This window comes from Nyctereutes procyonoides, unplaced genomic scaffold (assembly GCF_905146905.1).
Source record: "Nyctereutes procyonoides isolate TBG_1078 unplaced genomic scaffold, NYPRO_anot_genome, whole genome shotgun sequence".
Classification (NCBI taxonomy): domain Eukaryota; kingdom Metazoa; phylum Chordata; class Mammalia; order Carnivora; family Canidae; genus Nyctereutes; species Nyctereutes procyonoides.
The window spans coordinates 86475683-86492806 of NW_026575125.1; the positions used below are offsets into that span (position 1 = coordinate 86475683).

Here is a 17124-nt window from a genome sequence, read left to right on the forward strand (position 1 = left end):
GGTCCTAATTCCCCATAGAACACAGCACCCAACACAGTGCCTGGTGCCTGGTGAGCCTTCAGTTATGGACCAGATATAAATGAATAAGGGAGTGAATATGGTAGACAGTCAAGTTGAAATCTTCTAGAAAGTCTTTTGGAAATACAGGTCAGGAGCTTGAATAATCATGCCAAGAGTAGGTGAGCTTCAGCTCAGCGTTGAGCACCCATGTGACCCGGGGCTAGAGCTGTTATCTTCCCTAACTAGGGAGGAGACAGGGCGGCAGTTTCTGTTGGTGCAGGTGAGTATGTGAAGTGTGGGTGTTCCATAGCGCTGCCCGGTTTGGACAAAGGAGGGTGACACATACACCTCTTTCTGTTGACCTCTGTTGAATTATTTTCACACACAGTGGTGGCACTGGTGTTTTTGGTTGTTTTTTTTTTTTCTTCATTGTGAAAGAATGTGGTTTTCCACATTTTGCCCACCTTTTGTTGCTCTCTCCTTCGCGATGCGAGCTTAAATATGTGTTGCTTAATTTAAGCAAAATATGTGTTGCTTAAATATGTGTTACAAGTAACCTGACTCGCTTTCCCAATCATTATTTACCTGGCCTGCTAGTTAGTGGCCGGGGATCAAATCTCTGGTTGAATGGCCCCCTGCCTTTGTCTCCTAGCTCCCTTTCAGTGGCCAGAAAAAGGAATGCAGAGTTCGTCACCAACTCCCGATTATCCACTGATGGGATTCCCAGCGTGTGGGCCCTGCCTCCCGTCCCACATGCTGCTGCTGAACACAAAGATTAGCAAATAGGTCATTCAGTGGCTGCATTCCTCCAGTGAATCGCTGTAGGGGGTGAAAACTGGCACCCCTCCTCCCCTCCATCAAATACCTTTCAGAACTTGACTAATAGTTTCAGGTAGTTAGTTGTAGGTACACCTTCCTCAGCAAAAGATTTGTGTTCAGGATCTGAGTGTAGTTAAATAAGCCGGCGGAGTGGTTTCATAATTGCTGCATTGTTAGTCAAACTCTGTAATTAGGGATGACTTCACTGGCCTAAGATTTCTCTATGGGTGACGCCCTGAATTCAGACCCAGTCGGTCTGTCATACACCATATCCTTTTATGAAGAAACCGACAAAACAAGGGTTTTTGTTTTTGCTTTTTTTGAAAATCTGTTTTCCTTTGTCTCAGATGTTTAGGGAGAGGATCTGTGTTGGTTTTGTTGTTTTTTGTTTTGGGGGGTTTTATTGTTTTGTTTTCTGCAGCTTTCCCTTTATAGAGGCGGCCAGCAGAGACCTAGGGAGGAAACAGAATTTGGGACAGATCAAAGTGCTTTGCAGATGAGAATTCAGAAAAATGCAGGGACCCTGGGAACTTCTACTTTTGATTAGTATTTCATTTGGCTACATTGAAATGAAAGGAAAATATTTCTATTTTCTTGAATATCAGCGCGCACACTTCCACCCCACCCCACCCCCACCCACCTGTCTCCCATGTAAGAAAAAATTCACTTCTGTGGGAAGACAGGCTGGGGACTAAAAAATAAAAATAAATAAATAAAGGTCAGACTTTCTTTTGGCCTGCCAATCACATACTGTGAACCTGAGGTTAAACTTTTTCTTCAGCAGGTGAATTTACGTTTCACCTCTTTACCTGTTACTTTTCATCACTGATGGGAAAAAAAAAATGTGCAGACTGGGAGGAATAGGACACTATCGACAAGCTGATAGGGATTTTTTTTTAAGATTTTATTTATTTATTCATGAGAGAGGCAGAGATACAGGCAGAGAGAAGCAGGATCCATGCAAGGAGCCCGACGTGGGACTCGATCCTGGGACTCCGGGATCATGCCCTGACCTGAAAATGGCGCTAAACCGCTGAGCCACCCGGGCTGCCCAGATAGGGATTTTTTTAAGTGGTCCTGAAATGTTGAAAGTCAAATCTGCATTTTCAAATATATCTCCTGGACACTCTTCAAGTTGGAGTTAGAAACCAGCCTTGATGAAGGAGCCAAATTGAGTCATGGGTGAAGAGTGGCTGACAGGTTTCATGGGGCCCATCCTTCTTAAATTACTTTGACTAAAGGCTTCTAATTTTTATGTATGAAGGACATCTTTATACTCCGTAGTCAATAATTATAGGGCAAGTGGAAAAACTTTTCACAGACCCCATTTAAAAAGTTCTTACTAGGATTTATGTCTATTTTTATAAAGCCTCTCACTACTTCGACATTCACTTATTCCACCATTTTCTTTCACCAAGGATTTGCAGTTACTGTATTAATATTTTTTTACAGGGTAACTTCACATATGCCATCCTTAATCTGCATGAGGACCCTGGGGAAGGAGGTATTTATTGCTATTTTCAAATGGGGAGACTGGGAGCCAGACAAATAAACTTGTTCTTAGACACCCTGCTAGGAAAGAGCAGAACTGCGCTCCCACTTGGTGTTTACTGATTCCACCACATTCCAAGTTGTTCTATCTTTCTGTTATAACACTCTATAACACTCTACGACCCCCGGTGGGAACGACTATCGACGTGTTTAGGGCAATAATGAGGTCAAATCCCCGGTTTTGCTTCATAAGCCCCAGCCTAGGATGTTTTAGTCACTTTGAGAGAAAAAGACCCTAAAGTGCAGTGAAAAGGAATAGAGTTTCTGTAATTTGAATGTGTAAGATTTTCATTTTTAAAATCTTCATTGTAGGGGCACCTGGGTGGTTGAGCATCTGCCTTTGGCTCAGGTCATGATCCCAGGTCCCTAGGATTGAGTCCTGTATCGGGCTCCCTGCACGAAGCCTGCTTCTCCCTCTGCCTGTGTCTCTGCCTCTCTCTGTGTGTCTCATGAATAAATAAATATCTAAAATCTTCATTTTAAAAACCTACCCGACAAGCTTTCCTGAATTATTTAAATGTGCTGTTTTTCTCCCAAGATAGGACTTAATGGCTTCATTTCCTTAAAGATACCATCAAATACCTATAAGTAGTCTTGAGGAAAAAACCTTCTTTTTAATCCATCATGGGAAAAGACCTGCATTACATAAGTTACTTTAAAACCTGACTTTGGGGGATCCCTGGGTGGCGCAGCGGTTTAGCGCCTGCCTTTGGCCCAGGGCGCGATCCTGGAGACCCGGGATCGAATCCCACGTCAGGCTCCCGGTGCTTGGAGCCTGCTTCTCCCTCTGCCTGTGTCTCTGCCTCTCTCTCTCTCTCACTGTGTGACTATCATAAATAAATAAAAATTTTAAAAAAAATTTTTTTAAACCTGACTTTGGGGGGTCCCTGGGTGGCGCAGCGGTTTGTCGCCTGCCTTTGGCCCAGGGCGAGATCCTGGAGACCCGGGATCGAATCCCACGTCGGGCTCCCGGTGCATGGAGCCTGCTTCTCTCTCTGCCTGTGTCTCTGCCTCTCTCTCTCTCTGATGACTATCATAAATAAATAAAAAATTAAAAAAAAATAATAAACCTGACTTTGGGATACCTGGATGGCTCAGTCGGTTAAGCTTAAGCATCTGACTTCAGCTCTGGTCATGATCCCCGGGTCCTGGGATGGAGCCCCAACATCAGTCTCTCTGCTCAGGGGGGAGCCTGCTTCTTTCCTCTCCCACTGAGCCTCCGCTCTCCTCTCCCGCTTTCTCTCTCTCTCAAATAAATTATTTTTTTTTTTTTTTTTTTGTTGGACAGCCCAGGTGGCCCAGCGGTTTAGCGCCGCCTTCAGCCCAGAGCGTGATCCTGGAGACCCGGGATCGAGTCCCACATCGGGCTCCCTGCATGGAGCCTGCTTCTTCCTCTGCCTGTGTCTCTGCCCCTCTCTCTCTCTTTTTCTCTCTCTCTCTCTCTCTCTCTCTGTCTCTGTCTCTCATGAATAAATAAAATCTTTAAAAAATAAAATAAATTTTTATTGTGACTTATCACTAAAGCATCTATTGTGAGGCTTTTATTTTTTTTTAAAGATTTTATTTATTCATGATAGAGAGGCAGAGGGAGAAGCAGGCCCCATGCAGGGAACCCGACGCGGGACTCGATCCCGGGACTCCAGGATTGCGCCCTGGGCCAAAGGCAGGCGCCAAACCGCTGAACCACCCAGGGATCCCCTATTGTGAGACTTTTAAATTTGACTTTGGGGGCACCTGGGTGGCACAGTCCATTAAGTGTCTACCTTCCGCTTAGGACATGATCCCAGCTTCCTGGGAAGAAGCCCTGCATCAGACTCCCTGCTCAGCAAGGAGCTCGCTCCCCCTGCTTGTGCTCTCTCTGTGTGTCAAATAAATAAATAAAATATTTTTAAAAATTGATTTTGTATTTCCTGGTTTTAGCTCTGGTGCTTCAGGGTAGCATTTATTTCAAATAATTCTAAATAAATGAAATTGGGTTTATTTAAGTGAGAGAGTCCTAAATTCAACTATTCTGTTATCCTGGACCAACTTGCCTGGAAATGTTTTGGGAATAAATGCATATTCCAGTTCTTTTTATTCATGTTCCTTTTTTATTTTATTTTTTTTATGATAGTCACACAGAATGAGAGAGAGAGAGGCAGAGACACAGGCAGAGGGAGAAGCAGGCTCCATGCACCGGGAGCCTGACGTGGGATTCGATCCGGGGTCTCCAGGATTGCGCCCTGGGCCAAAGGTGGGCGCCAAACCGCTGCGCCACCCAGGGATCCCTTATTCATGTTCCAATGTGCCTCCTGAAGTCTCCTGTGAATCATAGGTGTTTTGGGGGAAGAAAACAATTTTTATTCTGCCCTTCTAGGTTCTTTGGCTGATCTAATGATATTGACATAAGACAGATTAACAAGAGAAAAACAACAGTTTAATGACCAGCATACCTCCTGTATCCAAGGGAGAGACCTAGGAAAACTGAGTAACTCCCTAAAATGGCTGAAGTAACCATCTTAAATACCACTTTCAGCTAAAGACAAAAGAAAATGCTGGGGGTGTAGAGTCAGTTACAGGAGGTGACCAGGAAAAGCATGGTAAACAACAGTAAGCTTGTTATGCAGATTTAAGACTATGCCTTCCCCCACTAGTAAGAGTTTCTAGAGATTTAGATATTCTCTTCCTGTAGAACAGGGAGACGCTCTGACAAATGGAGATTTCCTGTATGAATATAAATATTTCATACAAAAGGTTAACGTCTTTTCAGAGCTTCACAGATGTTTGCTATTTCTTAAAACTAACCAGGCTAAAATAATCAATATGTCAAGGAGACATTTCGGGATGGTATATTTTGCTCCCCTTCAGTGTAAGAAAAGTCACTTTAGGCTTTCGTTAAGATGGGAGGATGCCTGGGTGGCTCAGTCTCTTAAGCATCTGACTTCAGCTCAGGTCATGACTCTAGGGTTGTGGGATCAAGCCCCCCCCCCCACCCCCGCATTCATTGCAGCACACCGCCCCTCCACTGCATTGCATTGGGCTCCCCACTCAGTGGGGAGTCTCCTTATCCCTTTCCCTCTGCCCTCCTCATGTGCACATAAATGTGCACTTCCTCTCAAATCTAAAAAAAGACAATTAGAAATAAGAAATGAGAAAACTTGAAAGTATATTTTATTAATGCTATATTGATTTCTTAAATTTACACTTTTGAAGTATAGTTGACATACAATGATTATTTTCAGTTATACAGCATAGTGAGTCAACAGCCCTATACATTGCTCAGTACTCACCACCATAAGTGTAGTTACCATCTGCATTAATTTTTTTTTAAATGTTGCCTTTAAATCATTTCTGTGAGATCTAAGTATTTCCTAATTTTGTAGGAAAGACAAAAAGTACTTATGTCCTGGTCCATCTGAAAAGAAATTAATAATCTTAAAGTCTCCAGAGCCTTTTCCCTTCTATACCCTTGTTGCAGCCACTAATTCCCTTTGTGTCAAATTATAATTATTTATGTGTTACCTTCCCCAGATTGTAAATTCTTTGAGGGCAGGAACTAGGCATTCAACAGATGCCTAAAATATTGGCAAAATTGTGTGAAGATGGAGGCGTTGTGTCTGTGTTGGGGATGAATATGAAGAAGAGGGAAAGAGATTTCTGCCCTGGTCAGCCTTGCTGCCTGCAACGGGAAGAAGGGTTTAGTCAGGGTTGAAGAGTCAGACAGGAGGGGTAGCTGTGTCTACAACCATCTCTGTCTAATGCGCTTTTTCATAAAGAAGGGATATGGTAGTATGAGAATAAAATCATTTTTTTTTAACTCACATACTTTAGATCATTACTGATGTACAAACTACCCAAACTGTAAAGGACCTTTAGAGACAAAGGAGAGGCCACATATTTTAGATTTTCTGAGATGGTCTCACTTTCAAACTTTGCGTGCCATTGTTCTACACGGTATATAGTTCATGGAGATGGTTAATAATTTCGTATTGAAAACAGGACTACTTAAAACTTGCATAAAGAAAATTTGGAGTAAATCCTATATAGAATTTTTGTAATCAGAGTGTTAACACCATAATAGTAAAATAAAGGATACAAGTACTACCATTAGATTACAGTTTAACATATGAAAAAATAGCTTTTTACTCTTATTTTTTAAAATGCCTACTTCATATCTAACTGAAGATCTTTCTTTACTTTCTAGAGCCTCAGACTACTCTGGAAGGTGATTTACCTAACTTATCTACTGAGAAGTTTGTCCCTCTTCAGTGACATTTTAACATCATAGGTAAGAAAAGTTCATGCAGAAGTAAGTTTTGTTTTCTGTTTTTTAAAAGTATGGTTATGGGGGGCACCTGGGTGGCTCGATTGTCAAGCGTCTGCCTTATGCTCAGGTCATGATCTCAGGGTTCTGGCATCAGGTGGTGTCCAGCTCCCTGCTCCGAGGGGAGTCTGCTTCTCCCTCTCTTTCTTCCTCTCCCCACCCCCTCATGCATGTTCTCTCTCTCTCTCTCTCTCTCTCTCTCTCTCTCTCAAATAAATAAAATCTTTTTTAAAAATAAAATAAATAAAAAGTCTGTTTTTAGGGCACCTGGCTAGCTCTGCCAGTGGAGCATATGACTCTTGATCTCAGGGTCATGAGTTCGAGCCCCATATTGAGGGTAGAGTTTGCTTAATAAAAAAATAATAAAATGGTTTAAAATAAATAAGTAAATAAAAGTCTGTTTCTATTTTTTTTTAAGATTTTATTCATTTATTCATAAGAAACAGAGAGAGAGAATGAGAGGCGGAGACACAGGCAGAGGGAGAAGCAGGCTCCATGCAGGGAGCCCAATGTGGGGACTCGATCCCAGACCCCGGGATCATGCCTTGAGCCAAAGGTAGACGCTCAACCGCCGAGCTACCCAGGTGTCCCAATGAGTTGGGGAGTGGTTTTTTAACTGTTAACAAAAAATGGGGTGGCTGGGTGGCTCAGTTGGTTAAGTGGCTGCCTCTGGCTCAGGTCATGATCTCAGGGTCCTGGGATACAGCCCCACATCGGGCTCCTTTCTTAACAGGCAGCCTGCCTCTGCTTCAGGGACCCCGGGATCACAACGCGAGCCAAAGGCAGATGCTCAACCACTGAGCCACCCAGGTGCCCCTAGCATATACATTTTTGAAAGGGTAACATCTTTAGGGCCATGAAACTATTTTGTTTGATACTGTAATGGGGGATACATGTCATTATGTATTTGTCCAAGCCCAGAGAAGGTATAGAGCAAGAATGAACTCTAAGGTTCCAAGATAAACCATGGACTTCGGTGAGTATGATGAGTCAGTGTAGGCTCATTGATTGTAGGGAAAGAGCCATCTGGGGGGTGGATGTTGATAACAGGATTGACTGTGCAGGTGAGGGCAGGGGGTGGATGAGGACTGAAATCTGTACATCTGGCTGTTTTGCTGTGAACCTAAAAGTGTCCTATAAAAGTAAAGTCCTTAAAAAAGACTGAGGAAAAAAAAGAAACAACAACAACAACAACAAAAAAAAAACCAAACCCAGAGCAACACATAATCATTTTCATGCCTTTCTGTCTTAGTATATGTGCTGCCAAAGTGAGCACTTCATGCCTTTCTGTCTAAATGTTGTTGATAAGTTTGTATTTGGGGATTACCCATTGTGAAACAGACTCCTTTCTCTATTTACAGGGCTTAGTAAAGTTTGTCTGTAAAGGGCCAGATCATAAATGTTGTGGGCCAAGAGGCAAAATCAAGAATATTACATTCTTGGGACGCCTGAGTGGCCCAGCCATTGAGTGTCTGCCTTTGGTTAAGTGTCTGCCTTCAGCCCAGGGCGTGAACCTGGAGTCCTGGGCTCCCTGCAGGGAGCCTGCTTCTCCCTCTGCCTCTCTCTCTCTCTCTCTCTCTCTCTCTCTCTCTGTCTCTATGAATAAATAAATAAAATATTTTTTTAAAATTACATTCTTAATATCAAGGATATAATAACTATTTCCATGAATTTTTGCTAACAATATTCAAAATATAACAATAGAGTACATTTTTTTGGAACACAGATCTACTGGTGAGAAAAATGGAATTCTTTCTTGGAGGGGGACAGCCTTTCCTTTAATTGGGGTTCAGAGTTAACATGCCATATCAAAATTGGCTGCAGGGATGCCTGAGTGGCTCAGTGGTTGAGTATATGCCTTCAGTTCGGGTTGTGATCCCAGGGTCCTGGGATTGAGTCCTTCATGAGGCTCCATGCAGGGAGCCTGCTTCTCTGTGTCTCTCATGAATAAATAAGTAAATTCTTAAAAAAAAAAATCTACAGAATCGGCTTTAAGTGTTTATTTTTAAACACCATACTTAGCTGGGGGGCCATACAGAAATAAGCAGTGGTCCAGATTTGTCCCACAGGCCATAATTTGCTAACCTCAGCTCTGTCAGATAAATAGATAAAATAGGGCCAAATCGGAAAGGGTGTAAACCCAAATAATAGAAGTTATATGAACAAGGATGTGTTTATTAGCACACATTTGTGTGTATTTATTTATCAAAGTGAAATTCAAGTTGCTTTAGTTGACTCCTTTAATAGGAGTGATTGATGGGTGTTAGTATACTATTTGAAAATCAGTGTTTTCAAGAACCGAAAATGGCCTTCCCTGGGGGGTCCAGAGGTGCAGCTTTACAGCTTGTCCTTATTTACACAATTTTGTTCAAAATACTCTGTTTGATTATGTAGGCATGCCATTTAAGGAGGCTTTGAAAAGTAAAAAGGATTGTCTCATTTTTTAATTAAAAAGATAACTGTATCAGCATTAAGTAATTAAAAGCATTCTTCATTTGAATATGTTAAAGAAAATCAGTGTTTTCACATTGAATGATTTTTTTTTTTTTTTTTTATAAATTTTTTTATTTATGATAGTCACACAGAGAGAGAGAGAGGCAGAGACACAGGCAGAGGGAGAAGCAGGCTCCATGCACCGGGAGCCCGACGTGGGATTCGATCCCGGGTCTCCAGGATCGCGCCCTGGGCCAAAGGCAGGCGCCAAACCGCTGCGCCACCCAGGGATCCCTTGAATGATTTTTTTTAATTTTATTTATTCATGAGAGACACAGAGAGAGAGAGGCAGAGACACAGGCAGAGGGAGAAGCAGGCTCCACACAGGGAGCCCAACGCGGGACTCCATCCCAGGTCTCCAGGATCACACCCTGGGCTGAAGGTGGCGGTAAACTGCTGAGCCACCCAGGCTGCCCACATTGAATGATTTTTAAGTGACTTAATGGGAAAAAATGGTTGCAATGTGAGGTGATGGATGTGCTAACTAACCTTATTGTAGTAATCATTTCATAATGTGTTAGTATATCAAATCATCATGGTATACACCTTAAACTCACACAATATTACATGTCAATTATATCTCAATAAAGTGGGAAAAAATGGAAGTAGCCAGGAAGAAAGAGAGAGAGATAAGGGCTTAATAAATCAGTTACATAGTCCCTGAATTTTTGGCCACATAATTTTTTTTTACCTGAAAAACTTTTAGTAAATAATGACTTCTCATGTGTTTTTTCTTTACTGTGGCTTTACCTGTAAATATGGGAATGTATTAGGATAGTTTTAGCAGTTTGCAGTTTAAATTTCACGGGAATGCTTATATTCATCACAACAGTCTTTCAGTCTTAAACTTTTTTTGTTTCTCTTTAGATCTTTAAATGGAGGAGATGGCTACCACTCAGATTTCCAAAGATGAGCTTGATGAACTCAAAGAGGCCTTTGCAAAAGTTGGTAAGTATTTTTTATAGCTGTAGCAAAGCCATCTTTATTTGGCCCTAATGAAGGTTAATTCTCTAAAAAATTATATGAATGGTTGATCGTGAATCTTGGTATCATATTTTTGTGAGGTGAGGATTTGGAGCTTTCACCATATTCTCAGAGGGATGTATGACCCCCGAAAACATTAGATGATGTTTTACCTTTGCCTCATTTGCTTGGCTTTAGTGCCTTTTTTCATGGCTCTTCTGTTCCTTTGGATAATGCAGCCCATTTTCCCTTCTCACGTTACATTTAGTATCAGTAGATGGTGGGAAGACCTAGCATGCCATTTGGTTTTTCCTTAAGCCTCATAGGACATGTCTTAGAATTTAGCAGCTATGGAAGCAGTTTATAGTACTTACAGTCCAAATTTTAGTGCTCAGGTCAAATCAGTAGAAGATAGTGGGAAAACAGGGTAAGAACTGATTATTGATGTATGCACTCACACGAGTCAACTTGGGCTTAGAGAGGTAAACTACTACTATTGGGTATTTCCTTGATGAAGGGGTATAAAGTCAGATCATAATGATTTGTCATTTAAATCAGGCTTGACTCTTTGACCTGTGTTGCAGATCTCATTAATGAAAAGTAAGGAAGTATACGTCTCTATCTATTTCCATACATTCATGACCAGAATTTTCTGTGAAGGCATTTAGTAAGCATGCCTTGGGAAGAATAATGACCGCCTCCCCACCAAAGTGACTATTCATAATCTCATCAGAATTCTAAGTAGAAAAAGCGGTTAGGCCTGAATTTAACACACTTTTCTGTGTGTATGAAAAACAAAAAAAGCAGTCTGCTAACTGTCCATAGATACTACTTGCTGTAAGAAGAGTACTACCCAGTCTGATATGAGATTGATTACAAGAAAACAGCAGATGAATTCCTGGCTGCAAGGCTTTTAAAATCTCATTACTCTGTAGAAATAGCCTTATAATTGTTTTAGGGTTGCATATCCTTTGAACCTTCTTTTTTCCTTCTCCTCTTTCAGTGTTAGGGACAGCCTAATTTATCTCTTTATGACTAGAAGTTTGGAGTAAGGACCAGGACTTATTATTGCCATTATTGAATCTCCAAGGCCTTGCTTCCTCAAAAAAAAAAAAAAAAAAGTCTATTGTTGAATATAGACCTTGTTCTCATGTGAAGCATCTTGGCCATAATTGTGTGCAATACCTTTTTTAAAATTTAAAGCTATTCATGTATGGTTGACTTGATGGAACTGGAATACTGTTATCAGTAAAGGAGTTTCATTGCTCCTTCAAAGCTTTAATGAAATGAAGAGGGTTGACCAGTTGTCTCCATGGAAGAACCAGGGTTAAATTGCAGGAAGTAAGGAATCAGTTAGAGCTTAGACTGCAAGAGAGGGTCATCATAGAACTACTGTCTTGTTTTAAATCCTACATCTGGGCAACCTGGGTGGCTCAGCGATTTAGCGCCACCTTCAGCCCTGGGGTGTGATCCTGGAGACCCAGGATTGAGTCCCAAATCGGGTTCCTTGCAGGGAGCCTGCTTCTCCCTCTGCCTATGTTTCTGCCTCTCTCTGTGTGTGTCTTCCATGAACAAATAAATAAAATCTTTAAAAAATAAAAATAAAATAAATCCTACATCTTGGAGGGGTTAGGGTAGACAAAGAGATTCCCAAAGGCACAAGATTGGACCATACATCTTACTGATGTCCCTAACAGGCACATGTTCATTCCTGAGAGATGCAGACTCTTATTGTTGTATATGCTGTAAATCAAAATCCTGGATTCCATTATTTCTACCTGCTCTGCATATTATTCTTTTGTATCCCCTGCTCAGCATCTAGCTCAGTGTTGCACGCATACTAGGTTCTCAATCAATATTTAATTGACTGAATCCCAAGGAATTACACGTAATATTTACATGTTCTGAGACTTTGTCATTATCAACTGTAAACGAAAAGGGCCTCTGTTATGAAGATTTTCATCATGGTGGAATTTATTGCTAGAGGTTTTGGCCATGACATCGTAGCACATAAAAAAATTTTTTTTCGGCATAATAAAGGCTTGTGTGTAGTCTGCCTTTTAGAAAAGTGTTTAAAGACCCGGCTGAATCTTTTTATTTTCCTTTAAAATCTTTGTAGTTTGTAGTTCTTACTTATGGAGCCCTCAGGCAACTGTCAAAGGTGTTATGGAAATCTTTTTTTCTTTTCTTTTTGTTTTTTCATTCAGGGAAACCTGATTTGAAAAACAAGCTCTAGAACTTATTTTCCTGTCAAGGACAATTCTTCCTTATTGGTGGGGGGAGGACAGGGAGGACCACTTTGTCTCTGTTTAGTTGTGACAAAATATGGAAATCATTATGTGATTTTTCCCATCTATTAACAATAATAGCCTTGATTATCTCTTTAGAAATTCAGCAAAATCATAGTGTGTGAGGAAAATCTCTGTAATTACCACTAACTATAGGTTTTGTCCAATCAATTAATAGTGCTTTGAAATTCTCTTTACTAGCAGTAAATCCAGTATTAAGATTTAAAGTTCTTCTTTCACTCACTTTCTGCACCTGCTTAGTGTTAAGCTCCAAGCAGTATATTTTCATTTAATTATTTTAATTTTCTCAACATTTGTTTCCAGTGTTTCCCACTGGGATAGCAGAAGCCTTGGCTCTGTCTCCCCCCCCCCCCATAATGTTTCCGTTTTAATTTAAATGTGTAAGTTCTTTCTACAGAAGAATAAATAAAACTTTCAGAACACTTAAGAAGTAAATATTTTTCCAACTAGAAAATGTCTTTTACCTTCTGAGAATTTAATCTTGTTATAGAAGCTAGAAGTCATTTGGATGATTACTTGTCATAAAGATAAATTCATGTAATGTAAATCTTTTCAGATTGGCCTTACTCCTGCAAACACTGACATCTGACTTTTCTTCTCCTAAGCAATTGCTACTGAGCTTAAAAAAAACAAAGACACAAATTCAGCACTTTTGAAATAAAAGAATAACGGGGTTTTGTAAATGGCTAGGAATACCACGGGTATATTCCTTTGTGGCTGCCCACCAAACGAAGTCAAAAAATTCTGGTTATGGTGATTTTCTCCTCTCAGGAAGTTGAGTTGTTTCAAATTACTTGATATTCTGTAGTACATAAAAACCACATCAGGATGATGCCACAAGAAGCACAGTGGTTTAATTTACTTTTAGTATTCAATAAAACTACACCAGTGCATATTTGTTTAATTATGACTTGAAAAATAAAACCTATAGGCCAACCAAAAAGATAACTAACTAGTGCTATTTCACTGAGCCATCTACTTAATCATCAGTGGAATATTATAGATGAAGTCTTGGGATGGCAGGGAAACCATGTTTTGATGGTGTGGAAGATAAGAGAACTAAAATGTGGATGGGTAGGCTTCAGAGCAAGAGCACACGTGTGTGTGTGTGGGAACGTGTTCATGTCAGTTTGTGTGGACGCGTGTGTGTATTTTTTAAGTCGGAGAGTGGCAGCAGGTGGGAACTGATGGCCAAACTGCTGGAAATTTTGAGTTGGGAAAGGATACATAGACAACATGTATGATCGCCTGCGTTCAGCCTTCCAATCTTGCCCAACCTTCAGCTCCACTTGACCTCCACCTTTGAGGATCCCCCCTTAGGATGAACTCTTCAGTAGTGACCTCTCTTCTACCCTTAACTGGGACTCATTATACTTCTCTTTATTTGCTGGAATGAGCTACCTAAAAAGGTATATAAGCTGTGAAAGGCAAAACTCATGCTTAGTTAAGCATCTGGAGATAGTTTAGCAGCTGCCTTTTCTAAAGTTTCATTAAATGCCTAATGAAAGCTCGACTTTGCTGCTTAGATCTTAGGATGGAATATAACCTAAATTCTTCTGCACAAGTCTTTTGGCTGAGTCTCTTAAGTCATTATGTAATAGCATTCAGGATCGCATATGTGCATACCACACGTGTGTAGATCCATTACTATTAGACACCTAGATTCCTTTTGTCCTTTCTTTTTTAGTGCGAAAATTTTGTGGAATATATTGGTTGAACTAAATGGAACTTTTAGACCCCAGCTTTTCGAAAGGATGTGCATCTGTACTTGATTGGATTTCTTCTTTAGGTTCTAATGAGCACTGTCCGTGATGGGTTAGTAAAGAGGTTGCATGTGTGTTACAGATGAGGGCACACACATGCAACCTCTTTATAAAGAAAGACTAGATTTAGACAGATTCAAGGATGGTTAAAGCAGCACAGACACACAACCTGGGAGTCAAAGGAAATCCCGGTTTTTCTTACAGTCAGGTTGGTAAGATGAAGCAGCACCCCAAAAGATGCATTTGAAGTAATGAATTGTGCCACATTCCACCTGGACATGGGCAGTGTAAAACAGCAGCTAAAATCAAAACCACTTGAATTCTGGCTCAGCTTTCCCCAGACAAGTACTTAAAATAGCTTAAATAACAGGATGCAAGGGGAGGGAAAACATTTCCTTTTAAGGATATGCATTCTTGGTGTGATTCAAACTTCTGCAGGAACATGGCTGTATAATAAGTTTATTTACTTTGAGGTTACTTGGGGGAGGATGTTGAGAGAGTTAACTGGCATTTAAAATAATACTTGGTACAAGAGCATAATGGGGTTTCTTTTAAGACAGAATGCAGATGTGAAGCTACATGTGTCATCAGAGAGAGAGACACACACTCAGAGACAGAGCGACAGAGAGAATCTGTTGTTACAAACGGTCGGTTCCTTTCTGATGAATCCAGCAGCCAAAACGAAAGACAGGCTTCTCTGGTGCAGCACTGGGAGCCTGTTAGTGATTTTTTTTTTTTAAGTGTAGTGATTTCTCTTTAAAAATAACACTTGGTCAATTGACTGAAATTTTGGCTGTTTACTTTCTGTGGGAACTTTGTTCAGTGGAGAGGTGTGCAGTTTCTTTTTCCCTGTCGTTCGTTAATGTCGACTCCTACCCCACCATATTTTCTGAACCCAAAAGTTGAGACCTGCTTGCTCAGAAAGATTAAGGACGCTCTAGATAATACAGGCTCTGTGATAGTATCTACCTTATCAGGCAGTTGAAAACAGGATGCTGAAACAGGCGTCTTAGAAATGGCAAAACCCGTTCGACCCCATGCCAATGTGTAGTTAAAGAAGACGTGGCAAATGAGCCAGAAGGAGGTTCCAGAATATTGGCAGCTTTTATGAGAAAATAGAGGGCTGCCACTATGCCGGAAGGTTGTGATGTTAGTTTCCAGTTGTTAAAACTGTTTTCAATCTAGGTCTATGTTCTTTGGGTCAGTTTGTTATTAGATTCTCATGTTTGTGTCAAAACTCAGAATAGAAAAAGATCACCACCAAACAGTTTTGGGCTCCTGGATAATAATGTCGCCAGTAGGGGCGCCTGGGCGACTCAGTGGTTGAGCGTCTGCCTTCGGCTCAGGTCGTGATCCCGGGGTCCTGGGATCAAGTCCTGCATCGGGCTCCTCACAGGGAGCCTGCTTCTTCCTCCCTCTGCCTGTGTCTCTGCCTCTCTCTCTCTGTCTCTCATGAATAAATAAATGAAATCTTTAAAAAAACAATAATTCACCAATAAGATGGAAGCTTTCTAAAATGCCATTGTGCTATCTCATTTTCTGGCTTTCCAAAGCACAGCATAATAGATCTCTGATAATAGTTTAAGGGTGTGTGTGTGTGTGCGCGCGCGCACATGCACACGCGTGTGTGTTTTGGCGGGGGATAGGAAATAAAATTAGCATAAAACTCTTTAAAAATAATTGCACCCTATTTTGTCTTTCAAGTACTTTTCCAGCTGGGAGATTTTGTAAAATTAATTGCAAGCTGCCTTTTTAGGCTCCCTCTGCCTTTTTATTGAAATTGAAATTGTCTTCAAAAAGATATGATTTAGGAGTTCTAAGAAAGGCTTGCTATAATTTACTAGTACTTAACACTAAAATGTCTTTGATGACAGGAGGTAGTACGAGCTAGATCTGCCGATAAAATATGGGAGAATTGCAGAGTAGGTAAAACTTCTAAAATATGTAAAACTAGATGTATATGATCGATGATTCTTTTCCCATCTTGGGAAAGATAGAGGATAGCTAGATATTCCAAGTGTCTCCTATTTTCACAAAGATTTTAAAGCCACAGTTTCGGGCAGCTCCGGTGGCTCAGCGGTTTGGTGCCACCTTCAGTCCAGGGCCTGATTCTGGAGACCTTGGATCGAGTCCCACGTCGGGCTCCCTGCATGGAGCCTGCTTCTCCCTCTGCCTGTGTCTCTGCTTCCCTCTCTCTGTGTCTCTCATGAATAAATAAATTAAATCTTTATAAAAAATGAAAATAAAGCCACAGTTTCAAGTAAGAACCAGAGAAAGTCACTCTGATTAATTTCTCTCTCTTTGGTATCTAACTCTGCCTGCCACAGAGTAGGTACCCTGCTTGGTCTGGAGGCTCACTTATGCCAAACAACTGCACACGGTATTTCTTAATACAGTCAGAGCAGGTCTCTACATTTAGAACAGGAGAAGTCCTGACCTGACAACCAGCACGGGTTGTCTACTTGGGTACTCCTTGGTGGGTGTGTTCACTTAGAAAACCAAATTACAGATCTCAAGGCTGCCGGGTGGGGACAGGATTAGAACAAAGGGAATGAGATTGAATGTTATTTAAGGGATATTTCTGTCATTATGGTTTCCTGGTGAATTGCCATTCAGTCTTTTAGTGCTATTTCTGTGTTTTTTTGCTTATTGTTAATTCTGTTTCTAAAATGCTCATTAGATTAGAGCATTCTTTTCCTGGTTAATAGTTGAGAAGCAGAATTTTTTTCCCAAAAATTTTTTTCCCATTGCTTGTTATATGCAAGGTACTGTGCAATGGATTGAGGTAGAGATAAAAAGATTTAGAAGAGTCTCTGTTAAGAAATTTGCAACCTAATAAAGTAGATTGCTGTGTTATTGACAAAGTCTTACTCCAGCAAGCCCCTTTAAAATGTTCCTGTCACTAACAGCTTCTGTTTATTAC

General features: G+C 40.8%; 1 protein-coding gene across 5 annotated transcripts in view; it reads left to right on the plus strand.

Moving 5' to 3' along the window:
* PLS3 (plastin 3) overlaps positions 1-17124 on the plus strand; it is a 90406-nt gene that overhangs the window by 39433 nt on the left and 33849 nt on the right. For 3 of the 5 annotated variants that reach the window (XM_055338296.1, XM_055338297.1, XM_055338295.1), the window contains exons 2-3: positions 6554-6637; positions 10034-10114. In XM_055338296.1, the coding sequence (XP_055194271.1) occupies positions 10042-10114 (73 nt within the window). In that variant the 5' untranslated portion in view covers positions 6554-6637; positions 10034-10041. Of the gene's footprint in view, positions 1-6553; positions 6659-10033; positions 10115-17124 lie in introns of all 5 variants that reach the window. The other 2 variants (XM_055338299.1, XM_055338298.1) reach the window with 1 other exon arrangement.